Raw genomic sequence first — 22,260 nt, 5'->3', positions numbered from 1 at the left:
ATTTACATTGAGATTATTCAGATCTGGGTAGAAAAGGCTCTTTGGGAAGAACTTCAACAAGAGTGACTGTGACAAGATAAGACCGTTGAAGGCTAGAAAAATAAACAAGGCTGGGGTCATGAAAGGCAGGCAAAAGTTTAAGTCACATTAACTTTAGACTTTATCCCTATAGACCAGGGGTGTCCAAACTGTGGCCCGCGGGCCGATCTACTTTTAATTGGCTCACAGCAAATTCCAAAAATATATTTAGTTTACTTAACTAAACCAGGTGAGGCAATACGTACTTCACCTCGAGTGAGTGGCCCGGCTGTTTGTGTATTTTACTGCATATGGCTCTTGGTGAAAAACATTGAAAAAAGTTTGGACACCCCTGCTCTAGACAATGAAGAGCCCTGCAAACTTTCATCAGAGGAGTGATGCAGCCCGATTAGCCTCTCTGTGTCCGTGCAGTAGATGTGTGAGATATGTGCGGCTGTGATGCCCAGCCACAGCATGGCAGTGGGGATAGAAAGGAGACATACTAGACGACATTCATGAAGAAGGATTATCGTCGGATGACCAATTCTACGTGAGGCATTAGGAAATCTATTCCTTCAAATGTTTTCGATAACACAATTCATACAACCAACAATTCTATTTTATTGACAGCTTGATTGTCAATTTGGTACCAGGTCAAAAGTGTGGATGTTATTACTAGCCACCCCCTTTACACTCAGAAGTGACACTAAAGAAAAAAAATGATAATGGTATGATTCTAAGGTGGAGGTTTTTGTTGTTTTTGTTTTGTTTTGTTTTGTTTTGTTTTGTTTTGTTTGTTTTCTGACTTATAAGAAGCAAAGCATTTCCAACACATCCAATAAAACTGAATCCTAATCAGGAATATAAATCAGAGATTTTATTTTGCTCCATTGACTACTTAAATTTTCAGGGAGCCTTTGATTGAGAGACCTGTGCTAAAACTCTTGGTGATATCAGGCGCATGGCCATTTATTCAACAATACAAGAGAATACAGAAACAGGGTTTATGAAAAATGATCAAAGTATAAAGCTACAACAGTTATGTTAACAAAAGTTTTAATACATACTTGACTAAAAGATGCATACAATGGGTACCGAACCTCCTTCGTAGGCAGCCAACAAGATTATGAATGAATTTATTAACTTCAAACAAAACTTCAGGTTGTGCATTTAAAAAATTACAAACCATTTAAAAATGAAAATCAACAATGGAAGCCACAATGACTATAAAATATGATGGGATGACTTTAAAGAAAGGGTTCAAGTATTGTTTGTAAAGTTCTTCAGACACTAGTCTTTGAAAAGTTTGTGCATTGCCCATCTTTGCATAGTAAAAAAACAAAAACAAAAACCACACATACCACTTGGTAAAACTCCACAGCTCTATGTGATTCATGTTTCATAACATGCACCTATGTGTACTGCTCATTTATCTAATAGGAGTAGCTCTAGTTCAGTGGGCTCATGCAGTATCCCAGGTGAGCGATGAAGTGAGCGCACATCTCATCCATGTGTCGTTACTCAATGCAGCAAAAGTATAGCGGGTGAAATGGGAACTTGTCATCACTTAACACTAACTCTTGTTGGGTAACATTAAACGGTGATATACTTGTGCTTTGAGCTCAAATTAATAAAAAGGAGTGTTCACATTACAAAAATCAGCAAATGAACGGCAAGTGCAAGAGAAATGACAGCAAAGGGTTTGCAACTACATAACCTAATATCCAAAATAATTATAATCCACGGTTTACGACTGGTATGGTTGCATTATCGTTCATATTCATACACACATAGCTTAAAGCTCGTGTATTTTACATATACACACACATAATTTAACATTGGAGCATAGGTTTGGTTACCTATGAAACTGCCAGTGTAACAAAAAGTTACACTGACATTTGCCATATATGTACATAATATTTGGGGACCACTGTGGTCTGATTTAAAACATAACATCGCACGTTTACAATGTTGTTTGTGAAATGCTCAAAAGTTAATTAATAAAGATTTAACTTGTTTTGTAACCACCATGGTTTTGTTTCTATTAAGTCACCTTGGTGCCTCTGGAAGAGCAATAAAATGTACATGGTGTGCTCAGCAGTGGCTTAGAATCCACTAGTGAGTAGGATCCAGCAACAGAGTAAGGTAAATAACGCAGTGACAGGAAGAGATGCTGAGTAATCTGAGTTTCCTCTGGGCTGAAAGAGCCGCTGCCACCAGGTGAGGGATACAACTTGAGTCTTACGAAGCCAAGAATAAGGTTGATAGACCTTGTGGGGAGCCTCGTTATTATAACATAAACATACAGCTAGTTCTAGAGAAAGACTGCATACCTGTGTAGCACCTAGTACTCAGAAAGCAATAACAGGGTTAAGATGTTAGGTTATGGTCTATTGTAGCATACAGAAATTAAGGTTTCTGCTCTACGACTGTGATACTTCCACAATGAAAGATATATGGGGGGGAAACCCCACTGTTCTAAGCAGGACATTTTTAAGACATAATCCTTTCCAAAGTCAAAGCCAAAGTTGTGAGACTAGCATCATAAATCTTGCTGAAAAGAACTTAACATTAAATCTAGCCACTGATTTGGTTGTCACAAAGTGAATAGTACAAGTGTCCTGTTTCTAAAAAGAGGACATTAGAGAAGCACAGGCTCTTTGGGGACCTTCAGGAAAGCTCGTCTCCAGAGGGATGCTCACTGAATGGATCATGTACAAGTTTTTATGTTCCAAACAAAGCGAGGACCAAATTTCTTTATTAACATACATAATTCACACTTGAAAGGAATCGATCATGACCATGTTCGTGGAAGAAGAAACCTCAGAGAAAGTGAAATAAACTCAGAGGGACTTGGGAAGCCAAATTACACCTGCAAATCTGCCTGGAGGGAAAAGAAGGTGACTTTGTATCTCGCAGAATCCCAGTATATTCCAGGGCAACATTCCACAGACCAGCAACACACTGAGAGCCAAACGAGGTTTGCTAAAAACACAACACACAGAATTAGAGACTATTACAACAGTGCTCACAAGAAGGTAACTGCTGTTTCTGTCTCCATGACCAGTTTGACAGTGGGGTTCTACCATATTTTTTTTGAGGCAGGAAGATGAAGCACGAATGACATATTGACAATAATAGATATGAATACAATGGAAAGCTTAACTTTTTTTCTAAGCTTTCAACATTGAAAAAAAATTTTGATTTAAGGCTTTGAGTTTATCCTCCTTTCACATTAAAGACAGGGAAAGAAAATTGTCAAAACCAAAAACTGAAACCATGAGCTTGGCACTTTTGTGATTAATTTGAGAGGGTGTCTACTTTCTTACATTATATACATACGTCTATAATGACATCAAAAAAATTCAGAGACTTATCAGTACATATATTTGCACTTACATCATTTTTGTGTTTTTAACATGGGTTATTTTGTTGTTTTGTGTCCCCCCCTCCACCTTATTTATTTTTTGGTTTCGAGCATTTCATTTTTAAATTGAACGTGTTTTGTGCACCGACTCCCTTCATCTATGGCTACATGTCTTTTAAGCAAGCCCAACAATCATTGAACATGTTACAAGAGAGAAGAACAGAGACAGAAAATGAAATAGAGACAAGAAACCAAATGGAGGGGAGCAAACAACAAACTAAAGTTTACAGAGAACCTTTACAAGAAAAATATTTCAATACAGACAAGTGAAAATGATGTGTCAAAATCTCTTATTTCCATATTTACATTTATAAAAGGACTATACAATAGCATCATCGCTCAGATTCCAGCTCCCATTTCCAAAGGATGCTCGGTCCGGGAGAAAAGACAATGGGAAAGTGAATCAACAAGAGCAGGGATCTCTGGAGTTCCTCGTGGCCTGGTCTAGCCCAGGGGGTGGGGGCCAGGCAGCTTCCTTGCGTTCATCTGTCATCGTCATCTTAGGAATTCAATTGTAGGTTTTGCTGCGGATTGGCTTGCTAGCTGCTTGTTGTATATATGCCATGCAGAGTTTACCCTTTCGAAAATTAGATCTTCATGCCACTGGAGTGTGTCATTGGTAGGAAAAGGAAAAAAAACGAAAAAAAAGAAACCATGCCAAATCATTGAGAAGATATTAAGTGCCAGCAGGCTGAGGAAGGGGGAAAAAAAATCATTTGCTATTTTAATGGTTCGTTTATTGCACTTAATTTTTGTTGTTGTTCCTTCTTCCTTTAGGTAGGAAAAGAAAAAAAAAGATTCTGAAATAGTTCTTTTTATAACATTGTCTTTTGCCGCTTTTTTTTGACGTGTGGTGGGAGGAGTTCTTTGAAATTATTTCCAAAAAGGACAGTTTTCTTTGACCTCATCCCTATCACCCCAACTTTAGTTCTGTAGTCATCACCACTCAGTGTTCTGGTTTACAGACTTAATAGTTCTGGCAACGTTGCTACAAGTATGTCATACCCAGGTCCAACAGCATGAGGCACCGTTTCTCCAGTGCGGCGGGTTCAGATGGGGCCTTGTTGACTAGGATCGAACCTCCTCTTCTTGACATTTCTTCCAGAGTGCGTCAAAAGAAGATGGAAGCAGGGGAGGAAAATATCCACAATATTAATCAGATCATGATGAGAAAAGGGTGATGATAATGACAGCACTAGTTCCAGAGCAAAGTAATCAACTCACACTGAGGCAGATTTCCCCAAATAGCTTGAAATCGAAACACACATGAGCTCACACTTGTGAAGGTCTTGACAGCATCGCCACTAGAGTATATCCATTCAAGACCAAAGAAGCTTCAAGTGGTTCATGTTAAGTCACTGGAAGCCTCAGCAGCCCAATGTGTGTCTTATTTCAGATGTAATTGACATGGCTAATTGTAAGGAGATGAAAATTTTTGTAGGGCGCAGGCTGTTAGAACTAAGCAAAACTCTGAAGGGCTTGTAGCTGCTACCTTGCAAGACTGAGACTTCTGTATCAGTGGATCAGCCTTTGCCAAGATGGCAGAAAGCCTTACTGTACTCAGTTATCTTGCTGCCTTGGGTGTGTGAGCTCTTACCCCACTATGGAACTAGCATTTTTCATGTCTAGAAAGTTGAAAACCAGAGTGCACAGGAAGACGGTACACTCCGAGGAGAATGGACACAGGCTCAGGTTAGTTAAGCAAATGCAGCAGATTAGCTTAGTTGAAAGAAGCAAGTTAAAATGCCTTGCTCACAGTGTCCAGTCTCCTAAACAGTGGTTCCATGTTTAAAAAAGAGAAAAGAAAAGAACCAGCAAGACACTGTACAAGGCCACAACAAAAGTTGGCTGCAACCTCCCCATGGTCTGGCTTCATGTGGGGCATCAAGCAAGGGGGCTCATGCACTTGATCTGCACACTGGGCGGGTGCAACGCTGCTGCCACCGAGGCATCATGCAAAACTGGAGACCGAGGCGTCCCCAGGAGCCCTCATTCCCCTGCCCACTCACTCAGGGCCAGCTGGATCCCCTTACAGCCCTAAGTACCAAAAGGATTATAGTATATTTCTGCTCCCCCCTATGTAATTCAAAATAAAAACAATACCAAAATTCAAAATATTTCAAAGGCATCCTGCAAAGTTCTTATTTTTCCCAAGATGACCACTTTGATGCTTCTCTTTTGAAATACCAAATATAAACATTTTTCAAGACAATCTCCCTTTTCATTTTAAAAATGTTCACTAAAATCTCTTCATTAATGGCCTAAGCATGTGGCTCACTGGCCTAGCAGGTAATCCACTGCAGCACACACTATTTGTAACAGTGTCACTTCCTTTTCTTCCCCATTCTCCCACACACCCTCTTTTGAGTCAACGTTTTTGAAAGCAGGCATGGCTGATGCTGCCTCAGAAACACAGATGAGACCAAAAGGGACTTGTCCCGTAATGTACCTGTCACTGAGTTTGCTTCAGAGCACAAGATCTGCGTATGCTACCCACGCTCATATCCTTGAAAGTAGACACATAAAGAACCACACTTCCTATGAGTCAGGTAGGAAATCACACACCGGGACAGCTTGACCTTGTGAAATGACTCTGAAGGACTACGGACCCCAACTCTTTTAGCTATGTATTACTGGACATCAAGAGAAATGTTAAACTAATGTCTCCTCAGTTGAAACAAACGTAGAGGAAAGATCAAGCCAGCTAGCACTGTGCATGTAAATGACTAGACTGCCCACATCTAAATTCTTTTATTCAAATTCAAGGTATATCAGGTAAATAGCCATGGCCAATCCCATTCATTTTTAAATAGAGATATGAAATTCCATTTCAGCCTGGCATACAGGCAACCTCCAGGTTCCAAAAGTTTGTGCTCCTTTTAAAGGTCAGTTTTTGAAGCTTAGATCGCATTTTTTTTTTTAATAGAAACAATGTTATAGAGGGTGACTGGGTTCCCAGGCCAGACTCCCCTGTAGAACCATGTATTTCTATGGGAAAATGGACTCTGAATCCCAACGGGAATTCCAGGACCGTATTTCCTCCACAGAGGGGGAAAGGGAAGCCTCGAGATGAGGACAAAGAGGGACTCTCTGGTGGCAGGCGGGTGTGAGGGCTCCCCACGTACCAACTGGAAAACCACTATGGGCTGTATGTTGAGAACTGCCTGTCCTGAATTTTCTATATGAAAAAAAGTCTTTTTTTTTTAATCAATTTTCATGCAAAAGCACAACTATCATGGGTAGATGCTTGCTATCCTCCTTCCACAACTATTTCACCTGAATATCCTCTGCTCAGAAGGATTTGAAGACAAGTAACTTTCTCATTATAAGGTATTTCTGGATTGTTATAAAATATTAGCACAGTCCACAAACCTTGCATTGACCCAGTTTCATCAATCTTTACTACTTCTGAAAAACCTGTACTCCTCTTCACAATACATATTATACACATACATATATACAACCATACGAAATTAAAACAAAGCTCTTCAGGTAACAATAGCCATTCCAGATTGTAAAGCCTTTAGATCTTTCAAGGGTATATATTTATCCACTGCTATCACCTCCCTATCTTTCCACAATGAATCCCACCCACCCACCAAGAGCCCCTTGCCCAACACCTCCTAGGCCACCTCAAACTGAGCTCCCTTTCCCAGAGGGTCGAGTCAGGGAGCTGAACTGGGTCTTCCTAGCCAGCCTGCACTACTACCACCTGCGCGATCTGAGTGAGAAAATGCCCAACGCAGGAGTGGCAGGCACTAGTGGAACCAGGCTTCTTACTTCGCATTAGAGTATGGTCGTGGAATTCAGACAAGCACTAGTCTGCTTATCTTCCTCACTGAAAGACTAGCTAACATTGATTCCATTTTCTAATTTTGTAAAAACCAAAGGCAAAACAAACAAACAAACAAACAAACAAAAAACTTTTAGTCTTTTGAGAAAATATAACTACCAATGTCAGGTTTCTTTCAAATTTCATCAAACTTGACAACAATTCAGTTAACTTTCCTTGTGATAACCCAGATAGGGTCCTTTAAATGTTCATTTATGTGAGTTCCTAAACAGTCCTTCTTTAGTGTGGCCAATGAAACGTGGGCCAAACAGAAATGCTGACAGTCACAGTGAGACTCAGTAAGAACGCATGACCCAAGTAAGTCCTCCCCGAGAAGAAATCACATATGATAATTACAGGTGTACTAAATCAACACCTCTAATGTCAAGAACAGCTCTGCCAGGCCTTTGAACCCCACGGAGAGAGCAACTAGTGGGAAACGCCTGCCACTGAACCCTATGGAGAGAGAGCAACTAGTAAGATAGGGGGACATGGTGAGTAGGTCCCACAGACTGAGACATTGTAATGTGGTTGGAAGACCTCAATACTCATCCCAAAGTCTTGTGATTTGAATTGTGAACAAACTACGTCACTACTACCTTCAAGCTTTTTCCCCCCTAGAATTTCTCTTTCCTGTCACCACCACCAATGATGTTCAGATACTGTATGTGCACGTAAATGATTATATTGCTCACATCTAATTTCTTGTATTCAAAGTTAAGGAATGTCAGATAAAAAGTCACGTCCAAAGTAATAACAGTAATTCTGTTCATTTTGATATGGAGAGATAAAATTCTCTTTTTATCTACTTATCATCTTTCCTGTTTTAGGGAAGATGCTACTAAAATGATCCTTCATCTATACGATTTTTTCCAATGTGTAGTAAAAGCAACAGCCCGAATGATCTAATCGAGTAGCATTATTATTCAACGTTGGATAGAGGCTCTGATCCCCATGGGTCAACCAGGACAGAGGTTTGCATTCCTCTGTCCCACAGTTCATAGCTTTATTCTGTGTGTGTAGGTGATGGAGAGGAAAAGGAGTATGGGGTGAGCGTAAATAAATGCAGATAGGGGGAAAAGTTGGACAAATTGGTATGTCAACAGCCTATGTTCACTTTCCAGAATATTTCTCGAGAAAAATCCTAAGACACTAAAGACTGGGAACCCATAGGCTAAATCATCCCTTAGCATCTTTGTACTTTTGGAGTATGGGATTAACTGAAGTTACCAAAGTATATCTACCACATTACCCAATACATCAGAATATGTTAAATAAAATAACGTACCAAATATATTTTTTTCTTTTCAGGAATTCTACAACTTTTATACAAAAGTCTTATTTGCATTAAGCAAAGCTTTCAGACTGTACTATTCTGCTAAAAAATATCTAAGTTAATATTATTTTTATCACAATAATCTTAATAAACCTTCATTATCATTTTATACACACAAAGGTGCATACATTCACATATGTACACACACACACACACACACACACTCATCCTTTTACCACCTATTTCAGAGAAGATACAGTTTTAAAAAAATCTATGAACAATGGCAGACAATGTTAGGGGTCAAAGCATAGCTATATTTTTCATTTATACTTGAACAGGTCAAATATGGTATGATACTTCTTCCACATGTAAATTACTCAAAGTATTACCCTTAAAGAAATTTGACATTAGGAAAGACCAATACTTCCCCTGAGCAGCTAATACATTTTCCCTTTAATCTAAAAGTGTACATGTCCTCAAATTCTTCCAGCTAGTTTGCTAATGTCTCTACTAGTAATAAAAACCTGGTTTCAGGTGAGATTTCCAAAAAAGGTAGTGAGAGCAATCATTTCTACAAACTGTTTTCAACTTCTGATTCTAAAGGAACCTATTTTGTATTCACCTTGAACTCAATGAGAAACTCAACGGCTTTTAGTTTGACTAGCTAGCAAATAATTATACTTCCAAATCATTTCTAGACTAATCATTTCCAAAATTGCCCAAGCAGTTGGAAAACCTAAACTGTATCAGTCTGCACCCAAAGTCTTTAATTGAAAAGTAGAAGCATTTACATTTACTGCTATAAACCACACAGCTACTATTCAAATCTAAAGCAAATGCAGATCTTCCTGTAGCAACCAAGAGTCAGCACAAGAGCAGCAGTGTCTCCAAATTTAAGCGCTTAAAGTTATTCCACTTCTTCACTTTTTTTTTTTTTTTTGCCTGTTTCAGGGCATAAAAATATTTACTGCACAAGGCTGCATGCCTTTCTGCAATGTTTTTCTTTCTTAGGGTCACAGGGCATAGGAAGGGGCATTGACTTAACAGCACACATGCCCTGCAGCAATCCGCACTGGGTGCTCAGCGGATGCTGTTTCTCACCTCGCTAAGTGTCCATTTCCATTCCCCTCCCCCTTTTTTTTCCTGTTCTTCTGATGATTAGACCTCTCGCAGACAGAAATAATCTGTACAGGGCCTAATCCACTTATATACACAGTGACAAAGGCTTGTTCGTTCTTCCCCAAAGAAACATGCAATTCAAGCTGTGAGCTAGGCCAGGCCGCTGTTTTGAGGTCCTGCTACCAAATAGTACTCTTGTCTCCAAATGTTGAAATGGAAAAGTTGGCATGGCATGTGGCTGGGTGGCAAAGATGTGCAGTACACTGTTTTCCAAACCTTTAAAACTGAAGCTTCCTAATTCCAAAGAGGCACGAGCCTGGGCATGAGCCAAATTTCTTTTCCTTGAGGCATATTTATTAAAAAGTTCAAGGGGGCTTACTATAAAATAATAACAGATCAAGGAACTACTATAATACGCAATGACTTGTTTACGGTAATGAAGCACGAAGAACATTTTTGTTTGAATCAGGCCAGTCCAAACAAAAATATTTTCATTTTGTTAGGTGCCACATGAGTTACTCATTATATGGGCAATGACTTGTTAACATTATGACGAGAAATTCAAATGTAAGTTGCCCATTTTGTGTTTGTATATTTGAAAACACACTGATGCTCAAACTACTGTTTCACTAAATGAGTTCAAGTTTCTAAATATTTCTGTAGAAAAGTAGTATTTGATGACAACTTTCCAAGTTGACACCACTCCAAAACTTGCAGGCTTACTCATTAAATCTTAATATAATAAACTTAGCAGAAAATGTTAAATTTATTTAAATCATCTTTTGGTTTTTCTTTCACAATTAGTTTTCTAATAATAATATTTTACCTGGTTTAAATATACTAAATTCAAGATTCCAAATAGAAAATAGACTAAACTTCATAATTAAGGCAATTATTCAGACAATTCAGGTCAAAAAATTTCCGAGTAACCAGACAAAGGAGGCCAAGTGGGTTTTGAACTTAGATAATGGTCTTATTTCCCACTGAAATTTGTTTCTACAGATATGGTTGCAATTTAATTTATCACAAGGAATATTTGGCAAAGGAGGTCTTATTTACAAATCATAATAATCAAGTCACTGCAGCATGAAAAACCATAAAAGCATTTATCCAATGAACCTGAGGTATGGAAACATCCAAACTGGATAAAATTAGGTTGAAAAATTTTTATCATAATTAAGGATTATTCGTGACGATCTGGCATGTCTATTTAAACAAACTTAGTTCGGTGATCAATGTATAATCCAAACTAAAAGGTTACTATGAACACACACCAGGCCTACCAGTTATGTCAATATTAGCAGTTAATTAGAAAATATTAAGTATCACAAAGCCACAGATTTCAAATTCCAATATGAAAGTAATTCAGTTGGTTAGGGAATTAATGAAAATATTTCTTAAAGTCTGTTTTTATAAAATAATGAAGCTTTTCAAATCACAAAGCTACGTATGATATGTTATAGGCGAAAAATAATGAACAAATGGTTCCTTAGGTTGTGAAAATGTCAAAATGTCAATGGCACATAAACCAGTTATAACAGATACAAGGAATTTATATCCACTCTTTCCAACTACAGAGTTTCCTCGATTATCTGTATATAAATAAATGTATCCCAGAATGCTGGCTGCTAAAAGCTGGAATACCTTCTATTAAAGAACTTCTGCTTTGTTCTTCTTAAACTGGTGCACGTGAATCCCTTTTACATTTTATGTTTTCCCACTTGCCTGAAGATGACATTTGAGTTTCCATGTTTCTTCTTTTCTGACCCATTCTGAATAAAAATATTTATTTTTAGCAGTTTTACTCTTAAAACTTGTAGCAGGAACTCAAAACTTGGTTATGTAAGCAGAAAAGAGAAGTGCCAGAGCCACTGAGAAGAAGACATGCGGCGTCGCTTACTTAAATCCCCATCCTGTGCCCCCAAGGACAATAGCTGCTACCAGGATGGCACCAGCGATGGAGCCTATTATGAGATTGGTGGCACTAGGACCTGTGACAAAGGATCGTGGGAAGAAAGTCATATGAGCCAACCACTTTCGTTACTACAAGGGAAAGGCAGTTAAGCGGTTTCAGGAAGTAAATACCCTGCATAAAAAATTGCTAAACACGTAAGAGTCTTTATTACTTAGCCTAATTGCACTTTCAATGTTATGGATAACTACTGTTAGGATTTGAATGCCTTTATATTGAAAGCTTCTGCACCATTGACAATTAAGTTCTATTAAATTCACCTTTCACAGAATTTGAAGCAAATATGCCCAATTGCTGTCATTGCCTGTCTTTCTTCTCCTCCCCTTTCCCAGTACCAGGAATCAAACAAGTAAAAGAGCACATAAAGAACATGACTGCATTAGAATTAGCTCAATCTGACTGGCAAATGAGGGCATGAAAAAAAAGGAAAAATACTCTACTAAAATGTTCTTTCAAGCAACACACAAAGTTGTCTGAATGCTGAATTTTTTATCCCCCACTGGGAGACAGCTAAAATTCCCAAGCCAAAAGGAGGTTACCAATAGAAATCTGACTTTGAAGCTTGTGCTCAAAGTTGTATTTCTTTACTGTACAGACCCATACAGTGTTTCAATAGCAACATGGGGTTGCAAAGGCAAGATCTAAAGGAAGTGTAAAACTCATTCCGGTAATTTTGGAGGAAATGGAAGAAAGATTCCTTGGGTTAGATTGAGACTATCTTTCAAGTTCCCATTTGAAGTTTGAGGTTTGGAGATATTTTAAAAAGGGGGGAAGAGGGGAGCAGGACGGACAGCAAGAAAAATATACAACATGGGGTTTCTATCAATTGTTTGAGTAAGAGTTGATAAATAGTACAGTACATGCTCTCCACTCACATGGAAAACACCTTGGATCACTATTTTTAAATGTACACAACATAAACTTTAGGACAAGAATTATTTCAAATATTACATCCTACAGGAGTCTATAAGCAAGTACGGTGCCCCCTAACAGCAAAATACCTTCGGTCCTAGCTTTATGTCCCTGTTCCAGAAGTCACAAGGCTAGTTTTGGTAGTTCCCCTAAAATCCTCGTGTTTGTGTATACATTAAGCTGTGTAAAAAAATTCTCTTTTCTGCTCACATCAGTGCCCTCAACTGTGTACATAAATGGATGCCACTTTTAGCAGCACTGAAATTGTGTGCGGCATGTTTTTATTCAGAGACCACCCAGTGCTTGTGGGCGTGAGTGGAAAGGTGGAGGACAGCTATCCTGGGAGTCTCGGGGATGTGGTCTCTTCAGGCTCCTGGGCTTTTGACACACTCTTAAGACTAACCACTGAGGTCCCACAAAACACAGATCTCAGTGGCCCTTAGAGATACACCAATAAAAATAATACTACTGATAATGAGAAAATAAAAACAGGTTAGCTACTATATATTGAGCACCACTATGTGCCAGGTGCAGTTCTAAGTGCTTGACAAATATTATTTCATTTGACTATGACTATCCCTGTTTAATAGATGAAGAAACAGAGGCTTCCAGAAATTAATAGGTGATGGAGGCAACATCTGAACAGAGATCTGTCTGACTGAAGTTTATGCTCTACATCGACCATCCGGAAACGATAGCCAACAGGCCAAATCTGGCCCTGCTGAGTGTTTTTTCAAAGAACACAGCCACGTTCATTCATCTACATACTGTTCATGGCTGATTTCATGCTAAGACAGCAGACTTGCAAAGTGGTGACAGACAGCCCCGTCACCTGCAATGCCCAAACTATTTACCATCTGGCCTTTTACGGGAAGTTTGCTAACCCCCTGCACTAATGAAACGTTATTCCATTTACACGAATTTCCTCCCCAGCATTTAATAGGGAAGCCAATTTTGAAAGAAACATTTAAAAATGTTGATATTACCATGAACATTATCTATGATTTCGATATGATTTGCACATTACCATCTCAGAAAATAGGTTAGAATTACAATCAATACATAATCCATGAGAAATGATTCCTAATTTATAAGTATAAGTGAAGGAGTAGAAATAAAAACAAAACAAACAGAACAAAACCTCTCTGTCCATGGACTCCTTAGTGACGAAATGAACATTGCACTATCAGTTGAACTAGGAAGCGTTAAAACTATATTGTACTAGGTGGACTTTATGTTTTTTAACTGTATTTAATTCTGTATATAATTCTGTATATAATTCTGTATATAATTTAATTCTGTATATAATTCTGTATATAATTCTTCACAATTATGGCAAAATTTAGAATTTGAAGGGGAAAAAAATCAGTAAACTAATAGACAAAAAACAGCATATAAGCCGATAATAATAACATCTACTTTAGAAAAAGTATATACACTTATACAGACTTACCTGTCACAATCAGAAATGGCCACAAACCAACAACACTGGAAGGGATGGATGAAATGAATGCCGGTAACAAGAACTATGCTTTACAACAAAGGTCTTGGATTTTGCCTAGCTCTAAGACTCAAAGGGAAAATTATAACAATTCATCCCATCAGTTAGTACACTGTAACCTACCACAGTCAATAAATTATTTTTTAAAAATGAAATTGGGATGATTTTTAAAAAACTACCTTTCTTCCACGGAGGAATTTCACATAAATATATGAGTAGAATTTCCCCTGGAAAAGGAATGTTACTTCTGCATATAATCCAGTCCACAGACTTAAGGTGAAATTTTATGGGACAAAGTTCTTGTTTTCTCTAAATATTTTATTTCTGTTATATAGTTTTGTTTCTAATCAGAAACAACATTATCTTTTCCAGGATTTCTAGCTTCCCCTGGGTCAACTAGCTTCACAGTCCGTACTGATGGGATGTTAGAAGATCCAAGTCTACTGAAAGCCCTGCAATCCAGGCGAGAGAAGGTTGAGGTCATCTTCAACACAAAGTGTGAACCTACTGACGTGTTCCCCCCTTAATGCTGTACCTCCCAGACCGAGTACAGAAGAACAGCATCTGTGGGGTGCAACTGTATGATGTTCTCGACATGCCTGTGGTTTGGACTGATTGAATGGAAGGTATCTAATTCCTTAAGATACTAATAATTCATTCCTGGGCTGCTGCGAAGTGTTACCACCACCACGGTGAGTAGCAGAGACAACATGTGAAGGAGTATTTCTGTTATTTGCGAATGCTCTCTCTGTAATTAGAGAGTCGAATACAGGTTTTTAAAAAAATGAAAATAGTCGACAGATTAGCAATCTCATGAACGCAATATCCCACACAGAACTGACAGCTATTCTAAGGATGTGGATCAAGTATAGAGCAACGTAAATAAAGGGACCAGGAGAGCTGTATTTCTGTGAGGGCAAGTGGCACATATATATTTATATACTGACTAATTTTTAAGACAAACCCACCAGATAATTTGCAACTGTTCACTTAAGGTTTTGCAGGTTTGGATTAAATATCTTTTCATTCTTGATGCTGCTTGTTCCCAAATATTATGTAAACTTTGAATTTGAATTATTAACCTATCTTATAAGAAAAAATAAAGGCAGTATCCTAAATATCTTTTCTTTTAATTAAGCTGAAGCTTCCTATATCACTCTCAAAAAAATGGAGAAGATACCAGTTGCTATCATTCAGATTATCTTTAAAAGGAACTACATGTGTTAATAATTCCTAGTTGTATAATAATTCTTAGTGGTATACCTATTTGACTGGTGATAATTAAATTTGTTATAAGAATCTTAATAAAACACTCATATAAAAGTGTTTTTGCCAATAAATAGTAAAAAAAAAAAAAGGCGTCTATCTTAAAATTACTTTTATAAGTGAAGGAGCAATGGAAGCTTTTGGGACCATTGCTTAATTGTGAAGACATCATAAGCACCCCAATATTATTTATGCCCCACATTGTTCCAGACAGGAGAAGGTTCTCCACTGCACAAGAAAACCACACGACACAAACATATCCAAATCACACCACAAGTTGCACTACTACGGGAAACACAACAATGAGACAACACGTGGGGAGTCAGGAACTAAGGGTCAGCTCACACACCAGGAACCAAACAGAAACACTCTGAAACTCACAAAGATGCTTACTCTATTCCCCACCCTGTGCCTCCAAAAATCACCCCCAGGGCCAGAATGGTGCCTGCCACGGCACCTATTAGCCTGCTCGTGGCCATGTTCACTGTGTGGAGGGAAAAACGAAGATGCTTTTAACAAAGGAAGTTAATTACACACTGATTTCACTAACATACAAAATAATCTCTCCAGGAAATGCTTTGAAAGTCAGTTAAATATTAATAATTTGAAATTAACATCTACATACACTCTGAAAATGCTCAAAGGTAATTTTGAATTTACCTTCAAATTCCACAAACCCTATCTAAAAACATAATATTTTATACTTTTAAACATAAATAATCCAATTTCAGGTATCGTAAGGAATGAGGTGAAATTAAAATGAAATTGCATAAATGCAAATCTATATTTTAATTACCAAAGTAGCAAACCATTAGATACTTTTAAAAAAATTCTCAAGCTGTAAAATTCTCAAGCTGTAGTCTAGGAAGCTACATCTTTTTAAAATTCAGAACATATTCAATTTTGGGAAAAATCCTTACAAATTTAAAAAGAGAGCATCTTTAAAATTAAATGCATTTTTAACTGGAAAGTTACTTTATCTGAAAAGGTATATTTCAAATAACTGCATTTATTTAGGGTTGAGTGTGTCTGTGTGCAAGTGTGTGGATATATATGCACTTTCTCTCACATTTCTATGAATCAAAAATACTGGCTTCTTATCATTTTATCAATGAACACAGAGATTGGCTTCAACAAGGCTGAATTCACAGATTGTGTGCTGTGTGACACAGTGAAACAACACAACGAACCATGACTAGAAGTCACAGTTTCTTAAGGCTTAATATTGGGCTCATTGACTTTTTAGCTAAATATTCTCCCAAAGAAGAGAAAACCTTAGATTTCTAACTCAGGTGAGCAACTGTACAATTATTTCATTTTATCACAGGGCAAGTAAAGAGTGAGCGAGTCTCATTTTATCATTAACTAAGCATAACTTGAGTTGTCCTTAAAAGCAAAAATAGATGGGGGACACAACAGAAAACAGACAAAGGCTACTGAGAGTGTTGAGGGGAAAGAAGAAAAGACCAACATGTAAGGTAGTGGTAATGTTTTCCAAATATGACAATACATGAGAATTCAAAGTAACGTAAACTATAGCTCAGATTTCCAAACTGTAGAGGAAAATACTGGGATAAAAGGTATTCCAAATATAATGCATCATTTTTTTATGACCTTAGAAAATCATTGTTTTAAGAATACTAAATTAACTAGGACATACTATTTAAAAAAATATTTTTTTTTGGCTTAAGTTTTAGGCATTGGCTCTCAGAGCCAAAATACACGAGTCCTATTACCCCTTCAATTTTTATATAAGCCCTATGTGCTAAATTACAGGAAACACACACACTCCTGTAAAATGCGATGCTGAATGAAAATTTGTTAATTTTTATAAAATTATAGGAACTGTATGAATGATGAATGAAAATGACTATGTAAAAAGGCTAAGGATGTAATTTCTTACTGCAGAATCAAGAGAATTTGGTAATCCATCATGTAGGTATTAGAAACACAACCAGAGGGACAAGACATTTCTACAGATGCTTCAAATAAGTATGCAGCACACAAACAGATATATCCTGTAATCTCCACTGAGCAAGAATAATTATCTCCAAATCCTTCACTGATAAATTGGTACTGTTAACAGCAATGCAAAAACAAAAGTAAGTGGGAAAATAGCTTTTTCAAAAGTATCCTCTCCTTCCTTGTTCTCCGTCCCTCCCACTACTTTAAATTCCAGTATACTGAAAATACATGTGAAAGCCATTTGGTTCTTTATCAGGATATTAACAAGGTTATCTCTTCTAGTAAATAGTGACTCAATCTGTTTTCAAACTGACATAAATTGAGTGGCTCACTCGTTGGTGGAATTTTACACAGGACAATTTCAAACTGAGGTCTCAGTTGCTCTTCACAGTTACAAAGAATTTATCATCTCATTGGAAAAAATTCCTTGGACTCCTGGGGGCCTCTGCTCTAGTTTTACTTCTGTACCAATTCATTTATGATATGACTTTGTTCATTCATTCACTCATTCATTCATTAGCTACTAAATGCCTTTTTCTGTTCCAGGAACTATCTGGGCACATGACAATGTATCCTATTTTTCTTTTTATCCCACCATATCTGAAGATGGTACTCTTAAAGATTTTAACTAATAACACTGTCCTCATACCAGGAATTTAACTTTGCTCCCTAATTCTTTGACACACTTACCTTTCACTGTAACTTGAATGTGGAGACTATTATCTAGCAATATGTTTTCATTTTTGTTTCCTTGTTTATTTCTATTGTTTGCTGGTTTATTATTATTTTGTTTAGTCTTGGTCCCTGCTATTGAGGTTCAGATGTGCTAAAAGGTAGAATTTTTGATTAACTATATAATATCAATATACAAACTCTTGAATTTTCTCATTTTCTTAAGAATTTCTATTTTATATGTAGAATTCTCCCAGACAAGTCATACTTCAGACATGTTGAAATTGTGTTTTTGAAACTGAGTGGTTGTTTTTTGTCTTTTTTTTCCCTTACTTTTGGAGAGTTTCTGAAACAGAAAGGTGCATTATGTAGTTCATGTGATCCCAATGAGCCAAAAGGGGCTCATCCCTAATCCCTAATACTTCAAAGATGGGCGGCATCAAAGCCATCATTTATATTCTATGGATTAAAGTTCTTTTTGCAGGGATTTATTATTTTACTAAAATTTAAGATTAGAAATAAATGCTAAATATACTCTTTATACTATAAAGTATAATATTGGCATGACAAACACATATTTTATCTAGCTCCATATTTCAATATGTCAGACATACACTCATATCTCCCTACCCTTTTCCCTGAAATAATTTTAAAAATGAAGTTAATTTGGGGATACATTGGGACAAATATCTAAAAGAATAAAAAGTGAATTGTTTCATATGAGAATATTATTTCAGTCAGTTTAGCTGCCTCTGAAAATATCATGGCATTTTTCTAAATCCAAACAAAATAAACTCAATTATTGAAAAATTTTAAAACTTGGTAAATTCCTAAGTTACTGATAAAGCTATTGTTAGTGAGAAAAATACCTGTGAGATATAATTATAAATGAGCATAATCATATAATAATCATAACACACCATGTCTAATCATCTGAACTACAAAATCACAGATTTGTACACTCACAAAGGAAGTCATCTTTTAAAAAGATATATGCAAAAGTTAAACATAAACACTAAATAATGCTCTTTAAGGTACTAAGACTTAGAAATTCTTGTTTTCAAAATACTAAATACTAATAATATAACACTTCCTTTGACAAGTAATGAATCAGATAATAAGCTTAATCATTACTTGGTTATTGTTACACCCCTGTACTTATTATTGTGCTATAAGAACCAGCTTACCAATTTATTATGTACTCAGCTTTAAATGGGGCAGTGTGCAATAGGGCTCAAGATCAGGTGATCTACATTTTATTCTTGGCTCTGCCCCTATCTGTTAATCCTGATAATTAAGTTAGTTTTCTCATTTGTAAAATGGGTCTGGACTGAATTGCCACTAAGGCCTTTCTATCTCTGATTGGGTGACTACGGTCATAAAAGGGTCTGAGCAAAGCTTCCCAGGAAAGCTTTTCTTCCTTTCCATATCAATGGAAACATTTTATGTTCCAGTATCTTCTCTTCCCTCCTGTGGGTAATATAAGCCATCCAATGAGAAAAGGTCCTGTGTATTCCATAATAAGCATCATGCAAAGACGCCTACCAACTGACAAAAATTATGGATACTTGGCATGGCTGCCTCCACAGCAGGTGGGAATTCTAGGTTTCTTAAACAGAGTTCACATATCCTCTACCATGGCAGAACAAACCAAAACATTTCTTTCAGCGAGTTCAGTGGAAATAAATTAGGAGAAACGGGACCAGAAGAGTCTTTGTATGTAAATAAACGACAAGGTGAAAAAAAACAAAGTAATATGTAATAGAAAATCTTTTATAAAAAATCCTTGTTCACACTACTATTTGCTTTGAAATCCTATTTCTTGCCCTTTAATAATTAAGATTTGAGAAGGTGGAAGAAATAATCTTGCATGCTTTAAACACGTGGGTCAAAATTGAACAGCTTTAGCTAATGCAGGGTGACTTCAATGGCAATACTTTTCAGGTGTGTTTTTAGTTCCTACCCAGATGGAGAGCTCGAATTTTCATTCTTCTGGGAATTTATAATTAAAATGAAAAAAATATCCAAAACATATTGGTTCATTTCTGACGTCCCCAAATCAACGAAATATTCACAGAATTCACCTTTATTTTTACTATTTTGGTCTTGCTCCAAACAACTTATCTCTTATGCCCATGTTCATGATTTGGAAAAAAAGAAAAGACAACAGTTTCATTTTGCTTCTAGAATTTTTTTTCTCCAAAGCAAGAAAATATAATGAAATTCAGTGAAACTAAGTATTTCTTAATACCCTCTCACTGTATCTACATAGAAAAACCTTCACCTGTGGAATTGACAGGTCTGATCATTGTGAGTGTTGATCATATTATATATGGCAAGCATTTGGGGAGGCCCAAACACTGGGCTCAGTAAGGCAAGTGCCAATCAAACCAATCTGATCGTGAGAAAGAATATATGCACGCAGTTACAGAGAAAACCCGTGGCTCCTCACACAGCTGCTGAACTCACAATCAAGATAGTACCAATTGTTCCAATATCTTGAGTTCATTACCTAGTCCTCGTCAGCAAGGTAATATAATATATGAATACTGGTAAACTGAAAATCAGCACTAATATGAAGCATTTCATTTCCTTTACATATTCCCAAAGGGAAAGGATGTAATATTTATTGAGTGCCTACTATGTGCCAAGGATGTGCTTTTGAATAGCAGATAGTCAATAAAAATTTGCTATCTGTATAAAAACTATAAAAATAGTTTCTCTCTCATCATCTTCTTTTAACCAGAGTATCAAAAATAAAGTCATAAAACCTACAACAAAGTATTAAAGCTTTGATTTCTGTTGTTCCTCATTTTACTAGCATGTTAACAGATTTTTCTATAGAGGCTGAAAAGATATAAATAAATAAAGATAAAGCTATTATTAAGTTATGCTAAAATTGCTTGACTTTTCTGGAAATCTAATAATTTACAATAAGAACTGCTCTTTGTTAATATCAATTTATGGCTTTTAAAAATGTAATCAAGATTATTAAAGGTCACAAGGATTTTAACCATTTTTGAACCAATGGTTACCCTTACTCTAATGCCTCCAGTGTCTTCATTAAGAATGGGGAAAAAATACAATAGGAACGAAATATACCAGAATACGTATATTGATCACCTCTGAGTTGTGGGATTAAGGGTGATTTTTATTTTCTTTTTAATCTTTTCTGTACTTTCAAAATTTCCTACAATAAACATGTACTACTTGAAGGATCAAAAAGGCTATCTTTAAAAATAATATAGACTAGTACCATATGAAATAGGGAGAAAGCAAAACAAACAACAACAAAAAAAGGTAGCTGTGAATATCTTCTTCTCTAGACTATAGCTGTTCACTTCATGCCTCCACGTAAGTTTTCTAGGCCTGGGTGGGTGTAGGAATGAGGAATAGATAGAGTCAGACAATTAATAATCCCTTACTCTAGCTAATGAAACAAGGCAGAGTCTAAGCCCATTTAGTTCTGCTCATCTGTTCATGTATCTTCATATATCCCTTGAGGAAATACCATCTAGGTCTTTACGAGGATCACAGATACATCACGGAGAGAAAATCTGGAAAAAAAGGAACTTCTGCTTCTCTTGTCAGAGCCTAAATCTTCTCTCACTATAATTTCTGAAGGTGCATCTAAGCCTTTTTTTGTTCTAGTTTTAAAGTAACAAAAGACTACATGTAACAGTGGAATTGGTTCCTTTTTAGAAATAGGTGGACAGAAATAGACTGAGGGTGTGATTATAATCCTTATAGAATTTTAATATCATGGACATATTAAGCAAAAGTATGAAGGGTTTTAACACACCCACTATTACTGAACACTAAGCATGCATGCAAATCAGCCTAAATTTCTTTAGGAATTGAGGACTATAGAGTTTCATATGCTTTTGAAGTCATATGTTCCCATAGGGACAATACAGAAGTTCAGAGAGTTTAAATGAGCTTTCATCCAAAACTGAGGAGATCAAAATGGCACTATTTCTACATGTTATTTTTCCTATCTCCAGGAAAAAACACGATAGTTGTTTATAAAATGCTGTTAGCAGTACCATGAGAAAGAAGAACCTGAGGTATAATGTCATTGGAATCTACCACTTGTTCTGGTAACTCCTGGTTTCTCAAGTACATACAAATGCTTTAGATGCTACCGTAAGCCTATTGCAATGAATGACTTTTCTTGATCTTTAAAAAATCATATTGGGGGTTGGCAATGGGGAGAATAATGACAAAGTGATTACTATTTTCACGATGACATAGACTACATTACAGCGTTATATAACAGAAGGGAAGGGGCCAACACTGG

At 36.7% G+C, this 22,260-nt stretch overlaps 1 protein-coding gene across 3 annotated transcripts in view; it reads right to left on the bottom strand.

Annotated features, from left to right (window-relative positions):
- Positions 1-966: 966 nt before the first annotated feature.
- Positions 967-22,260, bottom strand: part of ADAM23 (ADAM metallopeptidase domain 23) — a 153,371-nt gene continuing 132,077 nt past the window's right edge. Inside the window, exons 25-26 of one of the 3 annotated variants that reach the window (XM_081051151.1) lie at positions 15,717-15,807; positions 967-4,543 (exon numbers count right to left, since the gene is read on the bottom strand). In XM_081051151.1, the coding sequence (XP_080907277.1) occupies positions 4,495-4,543; positions 15,717-15,807 (140 nt within the window). In that variant the 3' untranslated portion in view covers positions 967-4,494. Of the gene's footprint in view, positions 4,544-11,572; positions 11,664-15,716; positions 15,808-22,260 lie in introns of all 3 variants that reach the window. The other 2 variants (XM_081051150.1, XM_081051152.1) reach the window with 2 other exon arrangements.

Source organism: Rhinolophus hipposideros, assembly GCF_964194185.1.
Source record: "Rhinolophus hipposideros genome assembly, chromosome: 6".
Lineage (NCBI taxonomy): Eukaryota > Metazoa > Chordata > Mammalia > Chiroptera > Rhinolophidae > Rhinolophus > Rhinolophus hipposideros.
The sequence above is the reverse complement of the archived record's forward strand: the minus strand, read 5'-3'. Positions and strand labels throughout refer to the sequence as shown.